At 39.2% G+C, this 24,400-nt stretch overlaps 3 protein-coding genes across 7 annotated transcripts in view; 2 read left to right on the top strand and 1 right to left on the bottom strand.

The window, feature by feature from the left end:
• Positions 1-3,824, bottom strand: part of kiaa0753 (KIAA0753 ortholog) — a 41,403-nt gene extending 37,579 nt beyond the window's left edge. For 2 of the 5 annotated variants that reach the window (XR_009802648.1, XM_061878281.1), the window contains exon 1: positions 2,555-3,823. Coding sequence is in view for 4 of the 5 variants with exons in the window: in XM_061878281.1 (XP_061734265.1) it covers positions 2,555-2,677 (123 nt within the window). In the remaining variant the exon portion in view is untranslated. Of the gene's footprint in view, positions 1-2,554 lie in introns of all 5 variants that reach the window. The other 3 variants (XM_061878282.1, XM_061878280.1, XM_061878284.1) reach the window with 3 other exon arrangements.
• txndc17 (thioredoxin domain containing 17) lies at positions 3,092-7,489 on the top strand. The gene is made up of 4 exons (XM_061878286.1): positions 3,092-3,364; positions 5,695-5,776; positions 7,090-7,165; positions 7,259-7,489. The coding sequence occupies exons 1-4, from the start codon at positions 3,220-3,222 to the stop codon at positions 7,325-7,327; spliced, it is 372 nt and encodes a 123-aa protein (XP_061734270.1). The 5' UTR covers positions 3,092-3,219; the 3' UTR covers positions 7,328-7,489.
• Positions 7,490-9,159: 1,670 nt separating this feature from the next.
• nxn (nucleoredoxin) overlaps positions 9,160-24,400 on the top strand; it is a 103,104-nt gene continuing 87,863 nt past the window's right edge. Inside the window, exon 1 of the mRNA XM_061878285.1 lies at positions 9,160-9,631. Within this exon, the coding sequence (XP_061734269.1) occupies positions 9,323-9,631 (309 nt within the window). The 5' untranslated portion in view covers positions 9,160-9,322. The remainder of the gene's footprint in view (positions 9,632-24,400) is intronic.

The raw sequence follows: 24,400 nt of genomic DNA on the forward strand, positions 1-24,400 counted from the left end.
AACAGGGCTATTTTCTTCTGAAATTCGTAAAAAAAAACAAGACTCAAAACAAAAACACTGCTTCTTAAAATAAGAATACCAGTGAAGGGAGAAGTCAGCCTCCCTGATCTTGGCTTTCTGGAACATTTAGTTGAATAGTGCTGACCAATGATATTCCAACAAGATTGTATCATTCTTAAATGTTGGACTTTGAGACAGTTAATATGAATGATTTTAATTGTACAGCACTAATATTTGACAACATAGTTACTAAAGCAAAATTGAAATGTACAGCACTAATATCCAATAGCATCATTACTAAAGCAAAAATGAAATGTTTTTGATTGAGTGATTTAAACTATTATTAGTAGATTGCACAGTTCAGTACATATTCCGTACAATTGACCACTAAATGGTAACACCCCAATAAGTTTTTCAACTTGTTTAAGTCGGGGTCCACGTTAATCAATTCATGTACAGCACTGATATCCAACAACATAATTACTAAAGCAAAATGAGCTTATATATATATATATATATATATATATATATATATATATATATATATATATATATATCCAAGACATATCCAATAATATGTGTTGTTCTAACTGACCTATTTTCTAATCCAATTAGTGAATGAAGTGTACTTTTGCAGTTATTCCCCCATATTTTTACACAGTAACTCAGATATGGTAACACTAGCAAACAGTTGAGAAAATTGAGTGATTTTGGGGCCAGAACATATTTTGCTTTGCTCATTATTGCTCACTATTGAAATATTTCTTGCTAATTTGTGTTTGCATTTTTTGATGAGATTTCCAGTTCATTTTGTCATCCTATTATTACATCCAAAATTGTGTTTATTTTACTCCGTCAATAGAAGTGTTTACATGCGCTCCAATTTGAATGACATGGTACAAAACCACAAATGTTGATCTGAACATGTGTGTGATCATGTCAGAATATTCTGAATGGCGCGTTTACATGAAGTAGTTTTAATCCAGTTAGGCTTTTAATCTGACTAATTGTGTCGTGTGCACATAGCTACTGTAAACTCTGTCTATTTGTATTTATGTTTGACTTTCTGTTATGAATTTCCCCCAGGGGCCAATAAAGTACTTTCTATTCTATTCTATTCTGCTCTTAACAAATTGCATTATTTCAGTTTTGCTGAAATTCAAAGACGCTTTGTTTTTGTAAAACCATTTTTTCTGTTCTTTTGTATGAGCATCTCAAGATGTAGTTTAACCAGAAAGAAACAGCAAAGTCACTAACTTTAACCACTGACTGGCAATTATGCGTAAAGGCGGGATATACATTTTGGGGGGCATGTATGCTCAATGTGCATCATGAGGATTATTATTAGGACAACTACATAAATGAATGTACTCACCAAGAAGCCACCCAGTACACTTTTAGTCTGTTAATACACCATATATACATACATATATATATATATATATATACATATATATATACAGTGGGTCAAAAAAGTATTTAGTCAGCCATCGATTGTGCAAGTTCTCCCACTTCAAATGATGACAGAGGTCTGTCATTTTCATCATAGGTACACTTCAACTGTGAGAGACAGAATGTGGGGGGAAAAATCCAGGAATTCACATTGTAGGAATTTTAAAGAATTTATTTGTAAATTATGGTGGAAAATAAGTATTTGGTCAACCATTCAAAGCTCTCACTGATGGAAGGAGGTTTTGGCTCCAAATCTCAGGATACATGGCCCCATTCATTCTTTCCTTAACACGGATCAATCGTCCTGTCCCCTTAGCAGAAAAACAGCCCCGAAGCATGATGTTTCCACCTCCATGCTTCACAGTAGGTGTGGTGTTCTTGGGATGCAACTCAGTATTCTTCTTCCTCCAAACATCACGAGTTGAGTTTATACGAAAATGGATACATGGATGATACAGCAGAGGATTGGGAGAATGTCATGTGGTCAGATGAAACCAAAATAGAACTTTTTGGTATAAACTCAACTGGTGGTGTTTGGAGGAAGAAGAATACTGAGTTGCATCCCAAGAACACCATACCTACTGTGAAGCATGGGGGTGGAAACATCATGCTTTAGGGCTGTTTTTCTGCTAAGGGGACAGGATGATTGATCCGTGTTAAGGAAAGAATGAATGGGGCCATGTATCCTGAGATCGTGAGGCAAAACCTCCTTCCATCAGTGAGAGCTTTGAATGGTTGACCAAATACTTATTTTCCACCATCATTTACATATAAATTCTTTAAAATTCCTACAATGTGAATTCCTGGCTTTTTTTCTTCACATTCTGTCTCTCACAGTTGAAGTGTACCTATGATGAAAATTACAGACCTCTGTCATCATTTGAAGTGGGAGAACTTGCACAATCGCTGGCTGACTAAATACTTTTTTGCCCCACTGTGCATATATATATATATATATATATATATATATATATATATATATATATTGATATCTGCATTTTAATAACAATGACAAAGGGGAATAATAGACATATGTATCAATGCTGCCTGCAGCAGGCTGTTGACAAGACAACACAGAAAATGATAGTAGGCCATTGTTTACCTTAGTTTGGGACGCCCCAGCAGATAAGAAGCCGCCTTCACGAATGGGTGAAGGTCTAACAATCCACTCTGAACTGTTAGTTGGTGGTCTAAGAGAAATCATGCTGCCACTTTTAAACATCATGCACTCATTACAGCGAACATCAGCAAATTAGCCGCTAACTACGGAAGCGCTAACGTAGTAGCCTTTGTATTGAAGAGTGTCTTCATTACGCAATCAATATGCAATGTATTACAAATACATTGCATATACAATATGTGGTATGTAAATATTTGTAAAGGCGACGTGTATAAACAGTGTTTATGAACAATGTTGTCCAAACTACTGGTAAATTTAAACCGTCGCCGCTATGACAACATGTACGGAAAGCGAAACAGTTCAACTCTTAACAACTTCGCCTTTGCGCTACCTGTAATTTTAATTAAATCATTATTATTACAAAGAAGCATATTTTGGCATTGTGCATTATAAATTAAATGTCATAAAAAATATCGGTGGTAAAAATAATTCGTTTTATACGTGTCGTCGCCAACCGGAAGTGGTTATGTCACATGCCGCCGCAGGGAAGCAGGAGCGCACAACTTCCACCTCGAGAACATTCTTCCTTCTTTTATTCCAACACTTCTAACCACTCGCTGCTTGTCTGGTCGCCGCCGAGGTGAAACATGGCGCGTTATGAAGAAATACACGTGCGTGGCTACGCCGAGTTCTGCCAGGCGGTGTCGGAGAGGAAAGGCAAAGACTTGTTTGCCTACTTCTGTGGCGATAAAGACGCGGAGGGGACGAGCTGGTGTCCAGACTGTGTGCGAGGTAACCTGCGGCTCTGGACTAATATACATGTCACCTTTTTTATGGACTTGCCTCTTTGTGGTGTTCAATTCCTGTTATACTGTGTATGTCTGGAGCTCTTATTTTGAAGGCGCTAAGAGCGGAAGTGGTGACGCGTTGCGGTAGAGCGGAGATTTGAAAAGAGAGGAAATAAAGTGGTTCTCGTGTAAATCTGGAGCCTCCGTCTTTGTTATTTTGTAGTTTTATACAGTGTTGGCGACATAGATAAACCCTCGGTTACATTGGTGGGATCAAGGCCCCGCCAAAAAAGACGTCTAAATACCGCAAAGTTCGGAAAAGTCAGTTAGCTTCATCGAAGTAGCCGCAGCTAGCAACGTCTTGTCAGAAAGCACGAATACTTATTTCATCTTGCTGCTGTCTTCTGATTGATGTGGAATAAAGAAGAGGAACACTTTATTTCCTTTCTTTTCAAAACCCCACTCCACCACAACGTGTCACCACTTCCGCTCTTGGCACCTTCAAAATAAGAGCTCAAGGTATATCAATCAATGATTATTTATATAGCCCTAAATCACCAGTGTCTCAAAGGGCTGCACAAACCACAACTAAGGATGTTGTTGTAAGGAAAACTCACCCCAGTGGGACGTCGTTGACAGTGACAATGATGACTATGAGAAACCTTGGAGAGGACCGCATATGTGGGCAGGGGACCGAAAGCAATGGATGTCGAGCTTGTCTAACATGATGCTGTGAAAGTTCAATCCATAGTGGATCCAACACAACCGTGTGAGTCCAGTCCAAAGTGGATCCAACACAGTAGTGAGAGTCCTGTCCACAGTGGAGCCAACAGGAAACCATCCCAAGCAGAGGCGGATCAGGAGCACAGAGATGTCCCCGGTCAATACAAGGGCGTGCAGTCCATCCTGGGTCCTGACTCTGGACAGCCAGAACTTCATCCATGGCCACCGTACCAGACCCCCTCCACAAGGGGAGAAAAAGAAAAGAAACGGCAGATCAACTGGTCGAAAAAGGGGGTTTATTTGAAGGCTAGAGTATACAAATGAGTTTTAAGGTGAGACTTAAATGCTTCTACTGAGGTGGCATCTCCAACCGTCAAAGACATATACTTTAAACAGTGGTTCTCAACCTTTTTTCAGTGATGTACCCCCTGTGAACATTTTTTTAATTCAAGTACCCTCTAATCAGAGAAAAGCACATTTGGTTGAAAAAAAGAGATAAAGAAGTAAAATACAGCACTATGTCATCACTTTCTGATTTATTAAATTGTATAACAGTGCAAAATATTGCTCATTTCTATCTGTCTTTCTTGAACTATTTGGAAAAAAATATATAAAATTAACTAAAAACTTGTTGAAAAATAAACAAGTGATTGAATTCTAAATGCAGATTTCTCCACATAGAAGTAATCATCAACTTAAAGTGCCCTCTTTGGGGATTGTAATAGAGATCCATCTGGATTCATCAACTTAATTCTAAACATTTCTTCACAAAAAAAGAAATCTTTAACATCAATATTTATGGAACATGTCCAAAAATCTAGCTGTCAACACTGAATATTGCATTGTTGTATTTCTTTTCACACCAAAAAGGATACATGGATGATACAGCAGAGGATTGGGAGAATGTCATGTGGTCAGATGAAACCAAAATAGAACTTTTTGGTATAAACTCAACTGGTGGTGTTTGGAGGAAGAAGAATACTGAGTTGCATCCCAAGAACACCATACCTACTGTGAAGCATGGGGGTGGAAACATCATGCTTTGGGGCTGTTTTTCTGCTAAGGGGACAGGACGATTGATCCGTGTTAAGGAAAGAATGAATGGGGCCATGTATCCTGAGATTTGGAGCCAAAACCTTCCATCAGTGAGAGCTTTGAATGGTTGACCAAATACTTATTTTCCACCATATTTTACATATAAATTCTTTAAAATTCCTACAATGTGAATTCCTGGAATCTTTAACATCAATATTTATGGAACATGTCCACAAAAAATCTAGCTGTCAACACTGAATATTGCATTGTTGCGTTTCTTTTCACACTTTATGAACTTACATTCATATTTTGTTGAGGTATTATTATTCATTAAATATATTTATAAAGGATTTTTTAATTGTTGCTATTTTTAGAATATTTAAAAAAAATCTCAGGTCCCCCCATTTGAGAACCACTGCTGTAACAGGAACTTAACACCACAAAGAGGCGGGTCCATAAAAAAAGGTCAGATGTACTTCAGTGTGTGGCAGGAGATGTTTGATGCCCACAACTTCCACACTTCTTGGCACAGTTGTACTTCTGTCAATGATTAATGCTCTTCTTCTGTCTTTTTAGCCGAGCCCGTTTTAAAAGGAGAAATGAGTCACCTGCCCGAGGGCTCGGTCTTCATTTACTGTCAAGTCGGTGAAAGGAACTTGTGAGTATTTCATATTCATTACTCTTGATCTCAAACTTTTATCATCATGTTTATTTAGAATATATTCCTTCCAAATAAGTTAAGTTAAAGTAGCAAAGATAGTCACACACACGCGCAAGGTGTGGCAGAGTTATTCTCTGCATTTGACCCATCACCCTTGTTCCACCCCCTGAGAGGTGAGGGGAGGAGTGAGCAGCAGCAGTGGCCACGCCCAGGAATAATTTTTGGTGCAAATCATTGTAGTCTCTTTTTATTTAGCATTTACACAATGTGGCAACTTCACTGCTTCTAGCTTTTGTGCATGTTGTCAGTATATTCCTTATAACATATAATATTTACACATTTTTTTTATTTGAAGCATATGGTGGGGCATTATTTCACAAACACATCACTACCTTCACTTGTTCCTTCGACACATCCCTGATTACTACTCATCATTGATATGCAGACTCTTGGGATTTTATATATATGTATATATGTTATATTTATGACTTGTAATCCTTGCAAATAAAAAATGGGGGTGGAACCAAGTCTTTTTCGCCGTCTCTGGGTCCATATTGGCAGTCAAAATGTCCCAACTTTTCAGATTATGTATTTGTTCTTCTACTATTGAGGTGAGAGGCATTATTTATGATCTAGAATAAACTTTCACAAGCTCCAAGGCAAAGAAGCAGTTTACCAGCTTCTGATTTGAAAATAGCAGCACAAGCAAGTTAGCTTTCTTTGCTCACTGTGCTGCAAAAATAGTTGCTCCACGCTTATAATAACATTTTTAATACCTGGTTAATATTCAAGTGATAACATGTAAATGGAGTCTTGTTGGTGGTTTTGTATGGTTGTTTATAGGACTTTACGGGTGGAATAGAGGACCTCCCGTTGACTTCATTGTAAGCTGACTTTTATTTATGATTAGAATGCATGAAAAGAGAAAAAGATATGTTTTCTTGTCTCTTGTAAATATTGTGAATTCTAGACAAGATTACAAAAAAGTGCAGTTCCCATTTAACAAAGCCGTGTTTTTTTTGTTTTCCTAATGTAATCAATCAATAAAATCAGGTTAAAAAAAGTTTGGACTGGCACCGCGATTGCAACAAATGTATTTTTCGAAAATAAAGTACACAATAAAGGCAACTTGTCCAGTAGGTAGAAAATGAATGGATGGATAATGTTATTCTCTAAAATTAAGTCAATAATCACACACTTTTTTCTTGCAGAATTGAGAAAACATGCATTTGTTTCCTAAGAATCTGTCATATGAATGTAAGTGCATATGTCAATGTGTGAATAAACACAATGACAACTTGTTGGTGCAGTTGGAAGGATCCAAGTAACGACTTTAAGAAGACGCTGAAGCTGACTGGCGTGCCCACCCTCCTGCGATACGGCACAGTAAGAATGTTCTTGTTGTTGAAGCAGAATAGCATGCCGTTATTCCTAAAGGAATAGACCTTGTTGTAACATTGTTCATCTGCTGCTTTCCAGCCTCAGAAGCTGGTGGAGGAGGAATGCTTCAAAGCCGATCTGATCAGGATGATGTTCACTGAAGACTGAAACATGATCATCAAGTTCATCCCAATAAGCCCAGAACATTTCTTTGTGCACTCATTTCATCATTTTAAAACATATGATCAAATATAAGCACTCATTTTGTATTGTAATCCCATCTTTGTTGATTCCTTGCACAAGCTTTAATAAAGTTGTTGTTGTACCTGCCATAGTTCCCAGTGAGCACTAGGGGGCGGTATATCATTGTGAGAGATTCACTTCAATCTGGTTTGCTCATTTTAAAAGAAAATGTTGGTTATTAATATTTTTCCAACTAAAGAAGTCTTTGAATAAATAAAGTCACTCCAGTAGTGCTGCTTTAAAATCACATTTATATTACGCACACCAAATAATGCTTACTAAATTATCATTCATTGCTTGATGTTTCTTAACTTCCATAATGGTAATATGAAAGTGCATCAATATCATTTCAGCATGATGTAGTATTTAAGGTAATGAAAGGTGAAATTAAACATATTAGACACTAGATTGGACAAACTTTAATGATCTACAAGGGAAATTGTTCCACACAGTAGCTCAGCTACAAAGGATGGAAAGGACAATGCAGGTATAATAGATAGAAAGATAGTACTTTAGTGATTCCTTCAGGAAAATTAAAATAGTAGTAATATAAAATATAACATGTAATATTTATATAATATATGTACAGTACATGATATATACTCATATATGTTTATATCATATATACCGGTGGTCCGGTACCGGGCTGTGGCCCAATTGGTACCGGGCCGCAGAAGAATTTTTTATTCATTTTTATTTAAAAAAAAAAGTTTTATTTTTTTTTATTTATTAAATCAACATAAAAAACACAATATACACTTACAATTAGTGCACCAACCACAAAAACCTCCCTTTTTCATGACAAAGAGAAAGAAAAAAAAAAATCCCCCACACGGGCCGCGGAACAAATTATTAAGCGTTGACCGGTCCACGGATACAAAAATGTTGGGGACCACTGATATATATAATATATAACAATAAACATGTACAATATTACAGTATATGTAACAGCATAACATGCTCACTACTGCCTACTTTGTCTTGTTATATTCTTATTTTACTGTTATATTGTTATTCCCATTGTTTTTATTCTTTTTGTAATATTTCTCTATTTTGTTTCCTTTTAAACCCCCATTATTTACTTTTTACTCGTTTTTAAATTGATCTCAACTTTGTACACTGCTGCTGGAATTTTAATTTTCCTGAAGGAACTCTCCTGAAGGAATCAATAAAGTACTATCTATCTATTTATCTATCTATCTATCTATCTATCTATCTATCTATCTATCTATCTATCTATCTACAGCTGACAATTCCAAAAACAATGTTTAAAACTAGAAGTAGCAAAATAACTACATTTAAAAAAAAAACATCAAAGTTAATCTGCATTATTTTAGGAATACAAATTACCCATAAAATATAAAACATTTGAAATAAAATGGGTTTTACTTGCTATTAAAATAGTCGTATTTGTCATTACCACGTTTAACCACTAGTCGGCACTGTGGGAAGAGTATTGCGGTTCCAAATCAATATTTTTACATAATTAAAATGTATGCTGATATAGATATAGTTGATAATAAAGAGTCTATGTAGATATTAAAAGTTGAGGTCAACACTGCAAACCCGATTTTAAAGAACCGTTTTATTTTGATCATTTGCACCAGGAAGGCAAATGTGTTTGGAAAATAAGGTAAAATGCTATTATTATAGTAACGTGTGTAAGATCAGATGCGGCATCCTGAGTGAATGTGCAAAAGAAGAGGTAAAAAGTGCTTTAAAAAAAGAAAGACGCGGGGCCAAGAAGGCGGCGCGCCCTGAGTTGCAGTCCGGCGGCTTTTAAGTGCGGCACATTCCTGCACACAAGCCCGCAGAGGAGTCCTCTTCGGCGGGGAGACACGCCGCCAGATGCCCGGGGATTGACCTCCACACAACTAAGAAGACTGCCCTGAAACTTCTTCCGAGCGGCTGGGAGCCGACATGTCGGAGCTCCTGCTGGACGTGCTCGGGGAGCGACTGGTCAGCCGCGAGCAGGCCGAAGTGGACGTGCAGGCGCTGGGGGCCAAAGTGACGCTGCTCGGCCTCTTCTTCGGCTGCAGCATCAACGCGCCTTGCCGACAGTTCAACGCCAGCCTGGCAGATTTCTACCGCGGCTTCAAGAAGACCTCGGAGCACAGAGAGCGGCTGGAGGTGGTCTTCGTGTCCTCGGACCAGGACCACAAAGACTGGCGGGACTTCCTGCAGGAGATGCCCTGGCCGGCGCTGCCTTTCACGGACACTCTCAAGAAGGTAAGACGCTGCTCGAGGAGCTCATTTCTGGCCCAATGCACCTTCTTCACCACCCACCTTGACCCTTCAGTTCACTTTCACTTTCACTTTCAAATGATGTCATCATCACATATTTACACTTCTGTCATGACAACATGTCCCAAAAGAAGTAATAAGAAGCAGAGCGCATTTATTCCTACCTCTTTTTATGCCATTTCATCTTCTCTGTAACACAACAAATAAATAATACAACATATTAAATGCTTAAATAATAATAAGGGTTCATTTAGTTGATGACAATAGTTGTGTGTATTTAGTGAACATTCACTTCAAGTCAATCATATTGCATTTCTCTACTTAATCCATTCCATCATTTCATTCCACATGCTGATATACTAAAGGTTTTAAGTGTTGGACGAGCGTACAAATGTTTTAAATGACATTTTCCTCTAAGGTTATATTTCTCCTCTTTAGTTGAGAAGAATTGTTGTACATTCTTGGTTATAGTTTGCTTTCTACATCATTTTACATGTTTGCTAATGCACCAAATCCTTGGATTTCAATATTTGTGATTGAATAAATAAAGTGTTTGAATGTCGACTATATCCAACATGATGGATTATTATAATTATCTTTTTTCTAACGCAGTTAGTGAATGAAGCTCACGTTTCGAGTCATTTCCCATATTTCTGCACAATAAGTCAGATATGTAATAAGACAATATGAAGTCATTTTTGGTCTAAAACATATTTACTTTTATTAATTATTGATGTGTTTCTTGTTATATATTTTTTACATAATAATCATTTTATCCATTATTACACCCAAAAATGTGTTTTCTTTTACCCTTCCAATATTTACTCTTATTTGTATTTGTGTTTGACTTTCTCTTCTACTGTTGCCAAATATCATTATTTTAGTTGGTCTCTTTTTGTCAAACCATCTTTTTAATTGGTTCATTTCTTATTATTTGTATTATCTTCTGTGTTCTCTCCTGAACAAAACACTGTTGTATCATCCACAAATAGTACTAACTTTAAGTAGCTTTACTAATGTCATTTATATAATATTGAACAATTGAACTACATCAAGTCAAGTCAATTTTATTTATTCAACACGTATACAACAACTTTTAAATTGAATCAAAGTGCTTTACAGGTTAAAAAAAAAAGCATAGAGCAACATAAACAGAAAAACAAAGAACATAAAGAATGAGTTGAATAAAATAGTGCAAAAGGGGTCGAATAAAAAGTAAAAAAATGAGCTAAATAAAAATCATAGTAATAAAAAGTGCGACAAATAGAAAAAATAAAACTAAAGCAAAGGGGTGGAGGGTAATACTAGAAATGGTAAACTATCTAATGGTACTCACATTATCTCTAAATAATGACTTACAGTAAACATTAAGAACATGTGATGGCGTCCCATTATTTTGTGTTTTATATTATTTCAAATGTTACTGTACATCAGTACAATCATGTCCATGTAAACAAGATTAGATCGATTTATGTCTTCTACTGCAGGCTTTCTTAAATAAACACTGGTAAAATTGTATTAAAACCCATTTTGTCGATTCTGATAGTTTTTTCTACCCAATATACTGTATTTTTGGGATTATAAATCACAGTTTCTTTCATAGTTTGGCCGGGGGTGCGACATATACTCCAGAGCGACTTATGTGTGAAATTATTAACACATTACCTTAAAATATTAAAAAATATTATTTAGCTCATTCACGGAAGAGACGAAGAAAATGTCAGCAATCGTCACACACACGTCAACCAATAAGAATTTGGCAGGGGAATTGTTATTCTTATTAAATGGCGTTGAAAAGGAGATCATGTGGTGCAGATTACAAGCTGGATGTAGTGAAATATGCAGGAGAAAAGGACAAGAGGAAGCAGCGTTTCACCTTTGGAGTTGGCAGAGTTGTTTAGAAGCCACATCCAGGAAGAAGATTTATGGATTAGGAGTGAGAGATAGTTTGGTAAAGGTATAACATGTTCTATATGTTCTAGTTGTTTGAATGACTCTTACCATAATATGTTAGCTTAACATAGCAGTTGCTTATTTATGCCTCATATAACCTACACTTATTCAGCCTGTTCTTAACTATTCTTTATTTATTTTAAATTGCCTTTCAAATGTCTATTCTTGCTGTTGGATTTTATCAAATAAATTTCCCCCCTAAAATGCGACTTATACTCCAGTGCGACTTAAATATATGTTTTTTTCCTTCTTTATTCTGCATTTTCGGCGGGTGCGACGTATACTCCAGAGCGACTTATACTCCGATAAATACGGTACTGATTAACTATTTTTTATAAGAATCCATTTTTGAGTCCTTCTCGCATTAAAAAATTGTTTTAACAATAATTTTATTAGAATTGTTTTGTTTTTTTACTTTACATATGACCAAAAATGTGACTTGCACACATCGAACAATATTATTGTTTAAAGATACCAAAAAGAAACCAATTTTGCAGAGAATCTGCATGCAGTGGGGCCCCTAATTAATTAAATACACTACAGCAGTGGTTCTCAAATGGGGGTACGTGTACCCCTGGGGGTACTTGAAGGTATGCCAAGGGGTACCTGAGATTTTTTTTGTAAACCCTAAAAAAAGCAACAATTTAAAAATCCTTTATAAATATATTTATTGAATAATACTTCAACAAAATATGAATGTAAGTTCATAAAGTGTGAAAAGAAATACAACAATGCAATATTCAGTGTTGACAGCTAGATTTGTTGTGGACATGTTCCATAAATATTGATGTTAAAGATTTCTTTTTTTGTGAAGAAATGTTTAGAATGAAGTTGATGAATCCAGAAGGATCTCTATTACAATCCCCAAAGAGGGCACTTTAAGTTGATGATTACTTCTATGTGGAGAAATCTGCATTTAGAATTGAATCACTTGTTTATTTTTCAACAAGTTTTTTATTATTTTTATATCTTTTTTCCCAAATAGTTGAAGAAAGACCACTACAAATGAGCAATATTTTGCACTGTTATACAATTGAATAAATCAGAAAGTGATGACATAGTGCTGTATTTTACTTCTTTATCTCTTTTTTTCAAGCAAAAATGCTTTGCTGTGATTAGGGGGTACTTGAATTAAAAAAGATGTTCATCACTGAAAAAAGGTTGAGAACCACTGATATACAGTATATGCATTTTAAACAAATGATTCACTTAAAATGTTAATTCATTTAAAAAAAAACATAATTTTGCATGCGCTGTATTCATTCTTACATGTAATTAGTATTTGCTCTATACTCCATGAATGGCTGTATACTGTACTGTACTGTACTGTATCTCCATGAATGGCTGTATACCGTACTGTACTGTACTGTATGTTACTATATACTAAATGCTGCATCTCATATGGCATCACATGTGAGGCGTGGTAGTTTGTGTGCGCGGGCGTGGTGAAGACGCAGCCTGCTGCTCCTTGTTGAAGATGTAGTGAGGGCCCTCTAATGAAGTCCTGCAGGGCGTGAAGCGGCAAAGACGCCATGTTGGGTCAGTGTCTCTTGTTTCCTTGCACGGACCGCCATTGTTGTGCAGTCCTTATTGAATTTGTGGGAAAATATATGTTCTGGACAGAGGAGCCATTCTTGAGCCTGTTGTTGTCCTGGCTCACTTCCCTGCGGACTGCAGCAATGTGCTCTAGAAGAGGTCTGCAGCTTTATTTCAGAGCGGTGTGATGTCTCCTTGCCTCCTCCACTCTTTCATCATCATCATCATCATCATCATCATCATCATCTTGTATGTACCTCAATATTTGGAATGATTTCTTGCTTTCTAACATTATATTTTTTGCGGTGTGTGTGTGAGAAATGAGGGTTTCTTTTGCAATGAAATTGTATGATAACATGTGTTTGAATGAAAATGAAGATAAGCCGTGTCCATATTTGGTCATTAGAACTCCAAACCTCCAAGGCAGACTTTGCTGTGCTCTTAACTCAACCAGCCGGCGGTCATGTGACCACTTACCACTTTCTTTTTGTCTGAGGCTCCATCTAGCGCAGCAATTCATCAAGTGTGTCATTCTGGTTTTTCTACAGCAAGGCCAGAACCCCCTTTTGGGATTTGACACTATAAAGTGCCTCCTTGGTCCTCTCCCTGCAGGCCCTCCTGTCCTCTTATTGCAATGTTGCATCTGTCACTTGATTGTAGGGCTTAGGCAGACCTTAGCACGGCCAGAAAGATGTTATTTTATTAATAATGTATGTTAGCTGCATGGACGTAACGTATATAGAAAGATTGTCAGAAGGTTGAATCCAAATTGTTGTGTAATTATGTTTTGATTAAAAACTATTGGGATACAACTAATTCAATCCAATCCACTTTATTTATTAGCACATTTAAACAACAATAACGTTTCCAAAGTGCTGCACAGCCATGTTAAAAACAATATTAAAAAACAATATCATGCTCCACCAATGACTGAATAAAAAACAAAAATAAATTAATATAAAACAAATATTTAAAAAAACTATATAAAAACATGATTAAAAACAATTTTAAAGGGTAAAATCAATTAAAACAGTCAAATAGAAATCAAAGTGTATTTACATATTTGGGGAAAAAATATATATTTGTAGCTACAACAGTTAATTCTTCTGGTTACATTTTGTCCGATGTCATAATGCTTGAGGTCGGAGGTCACTTTAGTTGCAGTTGTGGGCGGTTTAGCTCGGTTGGTAGAGCGGCCGTGCCAGCAACTTGAGGGTTGCAGGTTCGATTCCCGCTTCTGCCATCCTAGTCACTGCCGTTGTGTCCTTGAGCAAGACACTTGACCCACCTGCTCCCAGTGCCACCCACACTGGTTTAAATGTAACTTAGATATTGGCTTTCACTATGTAAAGCGCTTTGAGTCACTAGAGAAAAAGCGCTATATAAATATAATTCACTTCACTTGTGCACCAAGTCTCATCATTTCTTTCAAAAGCGTAGAACGGACTTTTTCTATGGGAAACGTGTTCAATCATGCCTTTGTGGAGCTTGTTTTGTGCTATGCAGGCCATTTTGGATCAGGAAAATGTTCCAAGGGCCTAAAATAATTAGATTGTAGTAATAATAATATATTTTATTTGTAAAAAGTACGTTACATTGAGCAAACAACCTCAAAGTGCTACAGTGTATATATAAAAAAAAGATACTACAAATAAATAAAAACTAGAACAGCCTAATAGCTAGAACTAGTATACATACCGTACTTCCTTGAATTGCCGCAGGGTATATAGTATGCGCCTGACTCGAATTACTGCCGGGTCAAACTCGCTTCGCAAAAATATTTGCGCATGCTTAGTATTACTGCCTGGTCAAACTGTTGACACTTCCCCTGTCATCATTTTCAAAATGGAGGAGGCTGATTTCAATACTGGTCATTTGAAATGGCATAAAGGGAAGAAGATTAAGAGCTATTCAGTAGGATTTAAGGTCCAAGCTTACATCACACTCAAATTTGTACTGCATGCCTTTGGTAAGTGACAGAGTGAAAAGAGGTTTTAAAATAATTAGCGCATGCTTACTTTTACCGCATGCCTTTGGTAAGCGCGGGACTGTGAGAAGAGGTGTTAATTTATTTAGCGCCCCGGCGGCAATTCAAGGAAATAAAAAAAGGAGGGTTTTTAAGCCTTTTTTGAAAGCATCTACAGTCTGTGGTGCCCTCAGGTGGTCAGGGAGAGCGTTTCACAGACTGGGAGCGGTGGACGAGAAAGCCCAGTCTCCAGTAGTTTGGAGCTTTGTCATCGGAGGTTGGAGGAGGTTAGCCTGTCCGGAGCGCAGGATTTGGGGGTGTGCAGTTCTTGGAGGTAGAGGGGGGCATTTCCATGGAGGCACTGGTGAGTTAGTAGGGAGACTTTGTATTCAATCCTGAGTAGAACAGGAAGCCAGTGAAGGGATTTGAGAATTGTTGTGATATGGTCGTATTTCCGCGCACTCATCAGGATTCTAGCAGCACTATTCTGTAAATAAATGATCTGGGCAATCACACACAATCTTATGTTTGCATTTCCTCTCTGTTAAAAAAAACTAAAGGTTTTGTCTTAGTGCACAGTATTGTCATGTTGTCTGTGATGTGTAATTTAGCACGCTTGTAAGATGTGGAAGTTGCATTCCTAAAAACTGAACCCTGGTCTCTGGTCTCTTGTGGGTGTCAAAAGTGTGAAGGTAAGCCAATGACGCAGCTTGAGAAAAAGACATCTTTTTCAACCCAGCAAAGCAAACTTCAGTGATGGAAATGTCAAAATAAATAAGTATTTAGTTCTAAAAGCGAGACACTACACACATTCTGGGTGAGCAAAAATGATAAATAAATGATAAATGGGTTGTACTTGTATAGCACTTTTCTACCTTCAAGGTACTCAAAGCGCTTTGACACTACTTCCACATTTACCCATTCACACACTGATGGAGGGAGCTGCCATGCAAGGCGCCAACCAGCACCCATCAGGAGCAAGGGTGAAGTGTCTTGCTCAGGACACAACGGACGTGACGAGGTTGGTACTAGGTGGGATTTGAACCAGTGACCCTCGGGTTGCGCACGGCCGCTCTCCCACTGCGCCACGCCGTCCCATATCATATCATATCATATCATATCATAACATACCATATCATATCATACCATACCATACCATACCATACCATATCATATCATATCATATCATAACATACCATATCATATATCATAACATAACATAACGTAACATCATATCATATCATACCATAACATACCATATATCATACCATAACATAACATAACATATCATAACATAACATACCATAACATAACATAACATATATCATATCATATCATATATATATATATATATCATATCATATATATATATATATGTATAATAATACGGCAGGGTTCTTGAGGGTGCATGGGAGTTTGCCCAACCAGTCTACATGTGCTTTGTGGACTTGGAGAAGGCATTGGACCGTGTCCCTCGGGAAGTCCTGTGGGGAGTGCTCAGAGAGTATGGGGTATCGGACTGTCTTATTGTGGCGGTCCGTTCCCTGTACGATCAGTGCCAGAGCTTGGTTCGCATTGCCGGCAGTAAGTCGGACACGTTTCCAGTGAGGGTTGGACTCCGCCAAGGCTGTCCTTTGTCACCGATTCTGTTCATAACTTTTATGGACAGAATTTCTAGGCGCAGTCAAGGCGTTGAGGGGTTCAGGTTTGGTAACCGCAGGATTAGGTCCCTGCTTTTTGCAGATGATGTGGTCCTGATGGCTTCATCTGACTGGGATCTTCAGCTCTCGCTGGATCGGTTCGCAGCCGAGTGTGAAGCGACCGGAATGAGAATCAGCACCTCCAAATCCGAGTCCATGGTTCTCGCCCGGAAAAGGGTGGAGTGCCATCTCCGGGTTGGGGAGGAGACCCTGCCCCAAGTGGAGGAGTTCAAGTACCTAGGAGTCTTGTTCACGAGTGAGGGAAGAGTGGATGGTGAGATCGACAGGCGGATCGGTGCGGCGTCTTCAGTAATGCGGACGTTGTACCGATCCGTTGTGGTGAAGAAGGAGCTGAGCCGGAAGGCAAAGCTCTCAATTTACCGGTCGATCTACGTTCCCATCCTCACCTATGGTCATGAGCTTTGGGTCATGACCGAAAGGATAAGATCACGGGTACAAGCGGCCGAAATGAGTTTCCTCCGCCGTGTGGCGGGTCTCTCCCTTAGAGATAGGGTGAGAAGCTCTGCCATCCGGGAGGAACTCAAAGTAAAGCCGCTGCTCCTCCACATCGAGAGGAGCCAGATGAGGTGGTTCGGGCATCTGGTCAGGATGCCACCCGAACGCCTCCCTAGGGAGGTGTTTAGGGCACGTCCAACCGGTAGGAGGCCACGGGGAAGACCCAGGACACGTTGGGAAGACTATGTCTCCCGGCTGGCCTGGGAACGCCTCGGGATCCCCCGGGAAGAGCTAGACGAAGTGGCTGGGGAGAGGGAAGTCTGGGTTTCCCTGCATAGGCTGTTGCCCCCGCGACCCGACCTCGGATAAGCGGAAGATGATGGATGGATGGATGGATGTATAATAATTTTACACTCAGAGTGAGTGAATACGTTTGTACCCCGCCGTGCACCTAGCTCTACCCAGCCCGTTTGCTTCATAAAATTGAGGACGATCTGCGCGACATTTTTTATAATACACTCTCTTGAATTCACTTTCGGAAATTAACCTAATACAATTCTGAGGCTTAAATTAGTCTCTTAGTCTGTATTGATTCTGAAATAAGGTGATGCACCATATTCAGATTTATTGAATTGCATCGGTTATGCACAGTTGATTTAATAAGTTGTAAATTAATTGTATTTAATCTTAATAAAATAGATAGATGAATGCATGGAAAAATGGTATTAAAACAACTTCAAAGATACTTTATACTTTTAGTCAACTAAATTTACTGTAATTCTAGTTGAATAAAATGTTGAGGAATTTATTCAACTAAAATGAGACTAAAACTATATACATGTAGATTACTAAAATATGACTAAAATTAAAATACATTTTTGTCAAAAGACTAAAACTAAATAAAAAAACTGTTGCCAAAATTGACACTGTTTAGCTATATTTTAACAGTATACATTTTCAAATGATAAATTATGATACTTTTGGAGAAATTGCAGAAAGTTGTTTATAAATTTGACTGTGAAGCAAAATTTACATGCAATGTATCCCAAAGCATATCCGATAAATATTTTCTACACCAAAAGAATATATTGATTTTTTTTAGTAATCGAGTAATTTATCGATTAGTTTAATTTAGTAATCGAATAAAACACATTTTTTTTAACGTCAGTCACTATTTTGAGGAAAATATTCGAACTCTCGCGACTGTGTTGGATCCATTATGGATTGATCTTTCACAGTATCATGTTCTCATATGTTCTCATAGTCATCAGTATCATCAGTATCATTGTATCATGTTCTCATAGTCATCATTGTCACCGACGTCCCATGGGCCTACCGAGGATGTCGTAGTGGTTTGTGCAGCCCTTTGAGACACTAGTGATTTAGGGCTATATAAGTAAACATTGATTGATTGATTGATTGATATTACATCATAACATACCATAACATAACATAACATACCATACCATATTACATCATACCATACCAACTCTATTTCTAAAGCCCTTTCAAACAAGCAGAGTTGAAGCACAAAGAGTTGTACACCACAAAGAAAAATAGGCAAATCACAGACTACAAAATAACATTTAAAACAGAAGTAAAATACACATTGAAAAAGCAAATACAAATAATCCTAAGAACTATTTGTTAGGTAAAAAATCTAAATCCAATTAGCTGGCTGATTAATTCATTGATGACTAGAAGAGAACAACTTTCATTCCTGTTGCACAGTGTAAGTTTACAGAGGAAACATGAGCTGATATGTTACAGCCTGGCATGACCTCAGTAAATATGGGTTTACTTTGCACTTTTGTTTCTGTCATCATCACAGCAAGACAAAAAGGAGGGCTTGGTGATCAATGCCAGTGATAAAAGACAATGTCTCAACCAATGACTATATTTAGGTGGAGCTTTGGTTATTTCCCTGGCATTCATAAACATGGCATTCATAAACATGGTTTATGATGTAATGGTTCCTCTGAGGTCAAACTGTATCGGCACATTATTGTGAATGTGTTCCCATGCCAGGCCAGGTTGTTTGTGTTAGTGATGGCCAGCTGGCTGCCGCCACCTTTATTCAACTCAAACCCCTTTGAGGCTGCGGCCAACGCCATATGGAAGCCTCAACTTAGGGCAAAGTTAAAGGAGGGCTACGTCGGACAAGCTGAGGCTGCTTTCATACGGGCCCCGGCTGATATCGCACCAAGAGGACAGAGCTCTTGTCCGAACACGAAGGGTGCATTTGTGGCCAATGGGGTGTGGCAGAGACCCGCATGGTGCTTCCTATCCAACTCTCAGTGATGCAAGACTAGGCTGCATCACTAGGAGTTGAGAAAATGTGGACTTTTCTTTTATTGTGTAGAATAACTAGAATCAGGAGCTTTGGGGTTAGAGTTTGGGCAGCACAGTGGAACAGGGGTTACTGCATGTGCCTCATGGTCCTGAGTAGTCCTGAGTCCAATCCTGGGATCAGGATCTTTTTGTGTGGAGTTTGCATGTTCTCCCCGTGACTGCGTGGGTTCTACTCCGGCTTCCTCCCACCTCCTAAGACATACACCTGGGGATAGGCCCCTCCCACCTCCAAAGACATGCACCTGGGGATAGGCCCCTCCCACCTCCAAAGACATGCACCTGGGGATAGGCTCCTCCCACCTCCAAAGACATGCACCTGGGGATAGGCCCCTCCCACCTCCAAAGACATGCACCTGGAGATAGGCCCCTCCCACCTCCAGAGACATGCACCTGGGGATAGGCCCCTCCCACCTACAAAGACATGCACCTGGGGATAGGCCCCTCCCACCTCCAGAGACATGCACCTAGGGATAGGCCCCTCCCACCTCCAAAGACATGCACCTGGGGATAGGCCCCTCCACCTCCAAAGACATGCACCTGGAGATAGGCCCCTCCCACCTCCAGAGACATGCACCTGGGGATAGGCCCCTCCACCTCCAAAGACATGCACCTGGGGATAGGCCCCTCCACCTCCAAAGACATGCACCTGGAGATAGGCCCCTCCCACCTCCAGAGACATGCACCTGGGGATAGGCCCCTCCACCTCCAAAGACATGCACCTGGGGATAGGCCCCTCCACCTCCAAAGACATGCACCTGGAGATAGGCCCCTCCCACCTCCAAAGACATGCACCTGGGGATAGGCCCCTCCACCTCCAAAGACATGCACCTGGGGATAGGCCCCTCCCACCTCCAGAGACATGCACCTGGGGATAGGCCCCTCCCACCTACAAAGACATGCACCTGGGGATAGGCCCCTCCCACCTCCAGAGACATGCACCTAGGGATAGGCCCCTCCCACCTCCAAAGACATGCACCTGGGGATAGGCCCCTCCCACCTCCAAAGACATGCACCTGGGGATAGGTTGATTGGCAACACTAAATGGTCCCTAGTGTGTGAATGTTGTCTTTCTATCTGGTTGGCCCTGCGATGAGGTGGTGACTTGTCCAGGGTGTACTCTGCATTCCGTCTGAAAGCAGCTGAGATAGCCTCCAGCCATACCTGCAACCCCAAAAGGGAGAAGTGGTAGAAAATGAATAAATGGAGGGAGATTTTGGGACTCTTGTGTATTCCTTTAAGCCATAAAATAATTGTCATCAACCAGCAATTGAAGTATTGTCTCAAAACTATAAGAATATCCCACAAAGTCAAAGTACATAGTCATTTCTTTAGATTAAACAACATTGTTAAAGCATTTCACAATTGTAATAGTCTTTCCAACAACATTTATAGGTAGATAGTACTTTATTGGTTCCTTCAGGAAAATGATAGTGCAGAGAGGAAGATGCTTGTTACTTTGTCCTTTATGTTGGAGCATTGAGTGAACATCCTGCTGACCCCTCATGCCTGAGCTCACTAACTGCCAGCCTTCTCCAACATAATAAGAATAGAATGACCCGAAGGTCATCCTGCCATTCAAGCATTCTCTTGCCTCTCCAAGACACTTTTATCATTTTCCATTTCTTCTTCCTCCTTCTCTAATCTTGATCATTATTCTGTATTCACATTGACTTGTGTATGCATGCTAAACCTTCCACACCTGTGTATGGGCAGGTACGTGTCAGTGTTAATCAACAATAATTACAGGTGACACTGAGGGTTAGTGCGTCTGCCTCACAATAAGAAGGTCCTGGGTTCGATCCTCGGGTTTGGGTTCTTTCTGTGTGGAGTTTGCATGTTCTCCCCTTGACTGCATGGGTTCTACTCCGTCTTCCTCCCACCTCCAAAGACATGCACCTGGGGATAGTCCCCTCCCACCTCCATAGACATGCACCTGGGGATAGGCCCCTCCCACCTCCAAAGGATGCAGAGTGTGTGTCAGATTCAAACACCAAACTACACAAGACAAGAAAAAGGAATCACGCAGAGTGAGAGTTGAATTTTACTCATGAGGAGAGACGTATAGGGCTGCACACTAAGCTACAGTTTCCCCCTACGCTCTAAGGTACAGTCCCACGTGCTCCTTTATTTATTTGTGAGGTCCCTAGTTAACATCACTGAGGCTTCAAGAAGCCCCCAGTTCTTCCTGAGGGTGTTTCAGTGTTATAACTTCACCTTTATCTTGACTTTTTAACCCAAAAATGCGTCTATTCTCCCTTTTCTGTCTACACACTGTGTCTGCTTGTAAGTACTCTGTGTGTGTGCACTGCCCAACATGCTCCTCTGCTTTTCTGTCTACACACTGTGTCTGCTTGTAAGTACTCTGTGTGTGTGCGCTGCCCAACATGCTCCTCTGCTTTTCTGTCTACACACTGTGTCTGCTTGTAAGTACTCTGTGTGTGTGTGCTGCCCAACGTGCTCCTCTCTCCTAAAAGCAGCAATGACACAACGTGACGGCGACAGGGGGGGTGATGGACATGTACTTTTTAGAGGCGGTATAGTACGGAATATGATTGAATGGTTCTGCAGTACTATACTAATATCAGTATCCTGCACAACCCGAGTGGTAAGAGGAAATGAACACATAAACGAGGTTAGTGGTTTGCTTGTCTTCGTGACATCGACAAGATGATTCTATCAGTTTTTCCCACTCTGGAAGCCATTCTCCAAAACTATTGTTTCATGGCCCCAGAATGTCTTTGCCAAGTGATTAAAAGGCTGCAAGAATAGAATATTTTACTGTTCTGACCTACAAATATTCCAGTGTGGATAGTTCACTAATTCTATTTGAAACATTGACAAACATTAAGTGCACATTCATGAAGACACACTGAAGATAGACAAGCTGGTACTATGTGGTACCAGAAGACCCATCTAGTAGTCCTCTCAACCTAGACACATCTTTATAAGAAGCTGATGGAAGCAGGCAAGTAGGATTGTGTCTGATGACTGAGCGACAACATGGAGACTTTTGTAAAGAAGCAGCAGCTGCAAGCAGACGTCAGAAAGAATTGCTGCCTGATGTCCGTTTAGTCAGCAGCTGTTCCCTGTAGTCTGTCCTGACTATTTCAAACGCTCACTTAAATATATTTTGTCATCTTTTTAGAGCAAACTAGCCTTCATGGAGTTGCAAGCTGCTGGCAGGAGTTGTGATAAGGTGTGAATTATTTGTAATGTGAGATGTGAAAGGACCCTGACACTCACAAACTGGCTCAGCTCTGTGCCTTTTACGATGAAGTCACACACACACACACACACACACACACACACACACACTAGGTGTGCTGAAATAATTCTCTGCATTTGACCCATCACCCTTGTTAACCCCTTTGGAGGTGAGGGGAGCAGTGAGCAGCAGCGGTGGCCGTGACCGGCAATCATTTTTGGTGATTTAACCCCCAATTCCTAGCCTTGATGCTGAGTGCCAAGCAGGGAGGTCATGGCTCCCATTTTTAGTCTTTGGTATGACTCGGCTGGGGTTTGAACTCACGAGGGACACTCACCACTCAGCCACTGAGTAGGTGGCAATTGTATGCAGCTTTATTTGGAAATAGGCAGAAAGCAGCAATTATGCTACAAATGAGGTATTTGAGACTTACTCAAACCATATCTTGTGTACTGCATACTGTATGCATATGTTCCTTACTGTAAATGTATAATGTATTTATATTATTCCAATGTGAATAATGCTGTATTTATGTTATTCACATGTAAATAATGCTGTATAATAGACTGTATTTATATTATTCACTGGTTAATAATGCAGTATTTATATTATTCACATGTAAATAATGCTGTATAATAGACTGTATTTATATTATTGACATGTGAATAATGCTGTATAATAGACTGTATTTATATTATTCCCATGAGAATAATGCTGTATTTATATTATTCACATGTAAATAATGCTGTATTTATATTATTAACATGTTAATAATGCTGTATAATAGACTGTATTTATATTATACACGTGTTAATAATGCAGTATTTATATTATTCACATGAGAATAATGCTGTATTTGTATTATTCACATGTAAATAATGCTGTATTTGTATTATTCACATGTAAATAATGCTGTATTTATATTATTAACATGTAAATAATGCTGTATAATACACTGTATTTATGTTATTCACATTTGAATAATACTGTATAATAGTCTGTATTTATGTTATCCACATGTGAATAATGCTGTATAATAGACTGTATTTATATTATCCACATGTGAATAATACTATATAATTGACTGTATTTATGTTATCCACATGTGAAAGTACCTAAGTGTTTATTGTCTATTGTGAGAGAACTGCGGTGCCGAATTTCTCCCTGTGAAAACTGTCAGGGTTGCAACTGACAGTTTGGTCATGTTTGGCTTTTCCTGTGTTTTAAATCCTGTCCAGGGTTATTTCTAGTTTCTACTTCCTGTGTTTAGACTCATTTCCTGTTCTGGTGCTCTTGTTTTGTCAGTATTTCCTGTTGGGTCTCCTTTACTTTCTAGTCCATGTCTCGTCAGCACACCTGACTCTCATCAAATTGGTTCTATTTGGTCCCACCTGGGTCCTTCCTTCAGGGCTGGAATGTTCTACTTTTCAGACTTGAGGCTGCTCCCTGCTTCCTGAACTATGAAATGACTTTGACTTGCATCCTTGGCGTCACGCTGCAAGCAACATTCACCAGCAGGCAACAAATGCTTGGTTAATAATCAGGTCACAGAAACTAAATGAAGTATTGTTGGCCCTCTTTTGGAA

Source organism: Nerophis ophidion, linkage group LG18 (genome assembly GCF_033978795.1).
Source record: "Nerophis ophidion isolate RoL-2023_Sa linkage group LG18, RoL_Noph_v1.0, whole genome shotgun sequence".
NCBI lineage: Eukaryota > Metazoa > Chordata > Actinopteri > Syngnathiformes > Syngnathidae > Nerophis > Nerophis ophidion.

Excerpts from the sequence above, each read along its gene's own strand:
- txndc17 (XM_061878286.1), top strand. The coding sequence starts at position 3,220 with ATGGCGCGTTATGAAGAAATACACGTGCGTGGCTACGCCGAGTTCTGC. Across the intron at positions 3,365-5,694 it reads GTGTCCAGACTGTGTGCGAG|CCGAGCCCGTTTTAAAAGGA; the intron begins GTAACCTGCGGC and ends CTGTCTTTTTAG. Across the intron at positions 5,777-7,089 it reads CAAGTCGGTGAAAGGAACTT|TTGGAAGGATCCAAGTAACG; the intron begins GTGAGTATTTCA and ends TTGTTGGTGCAG.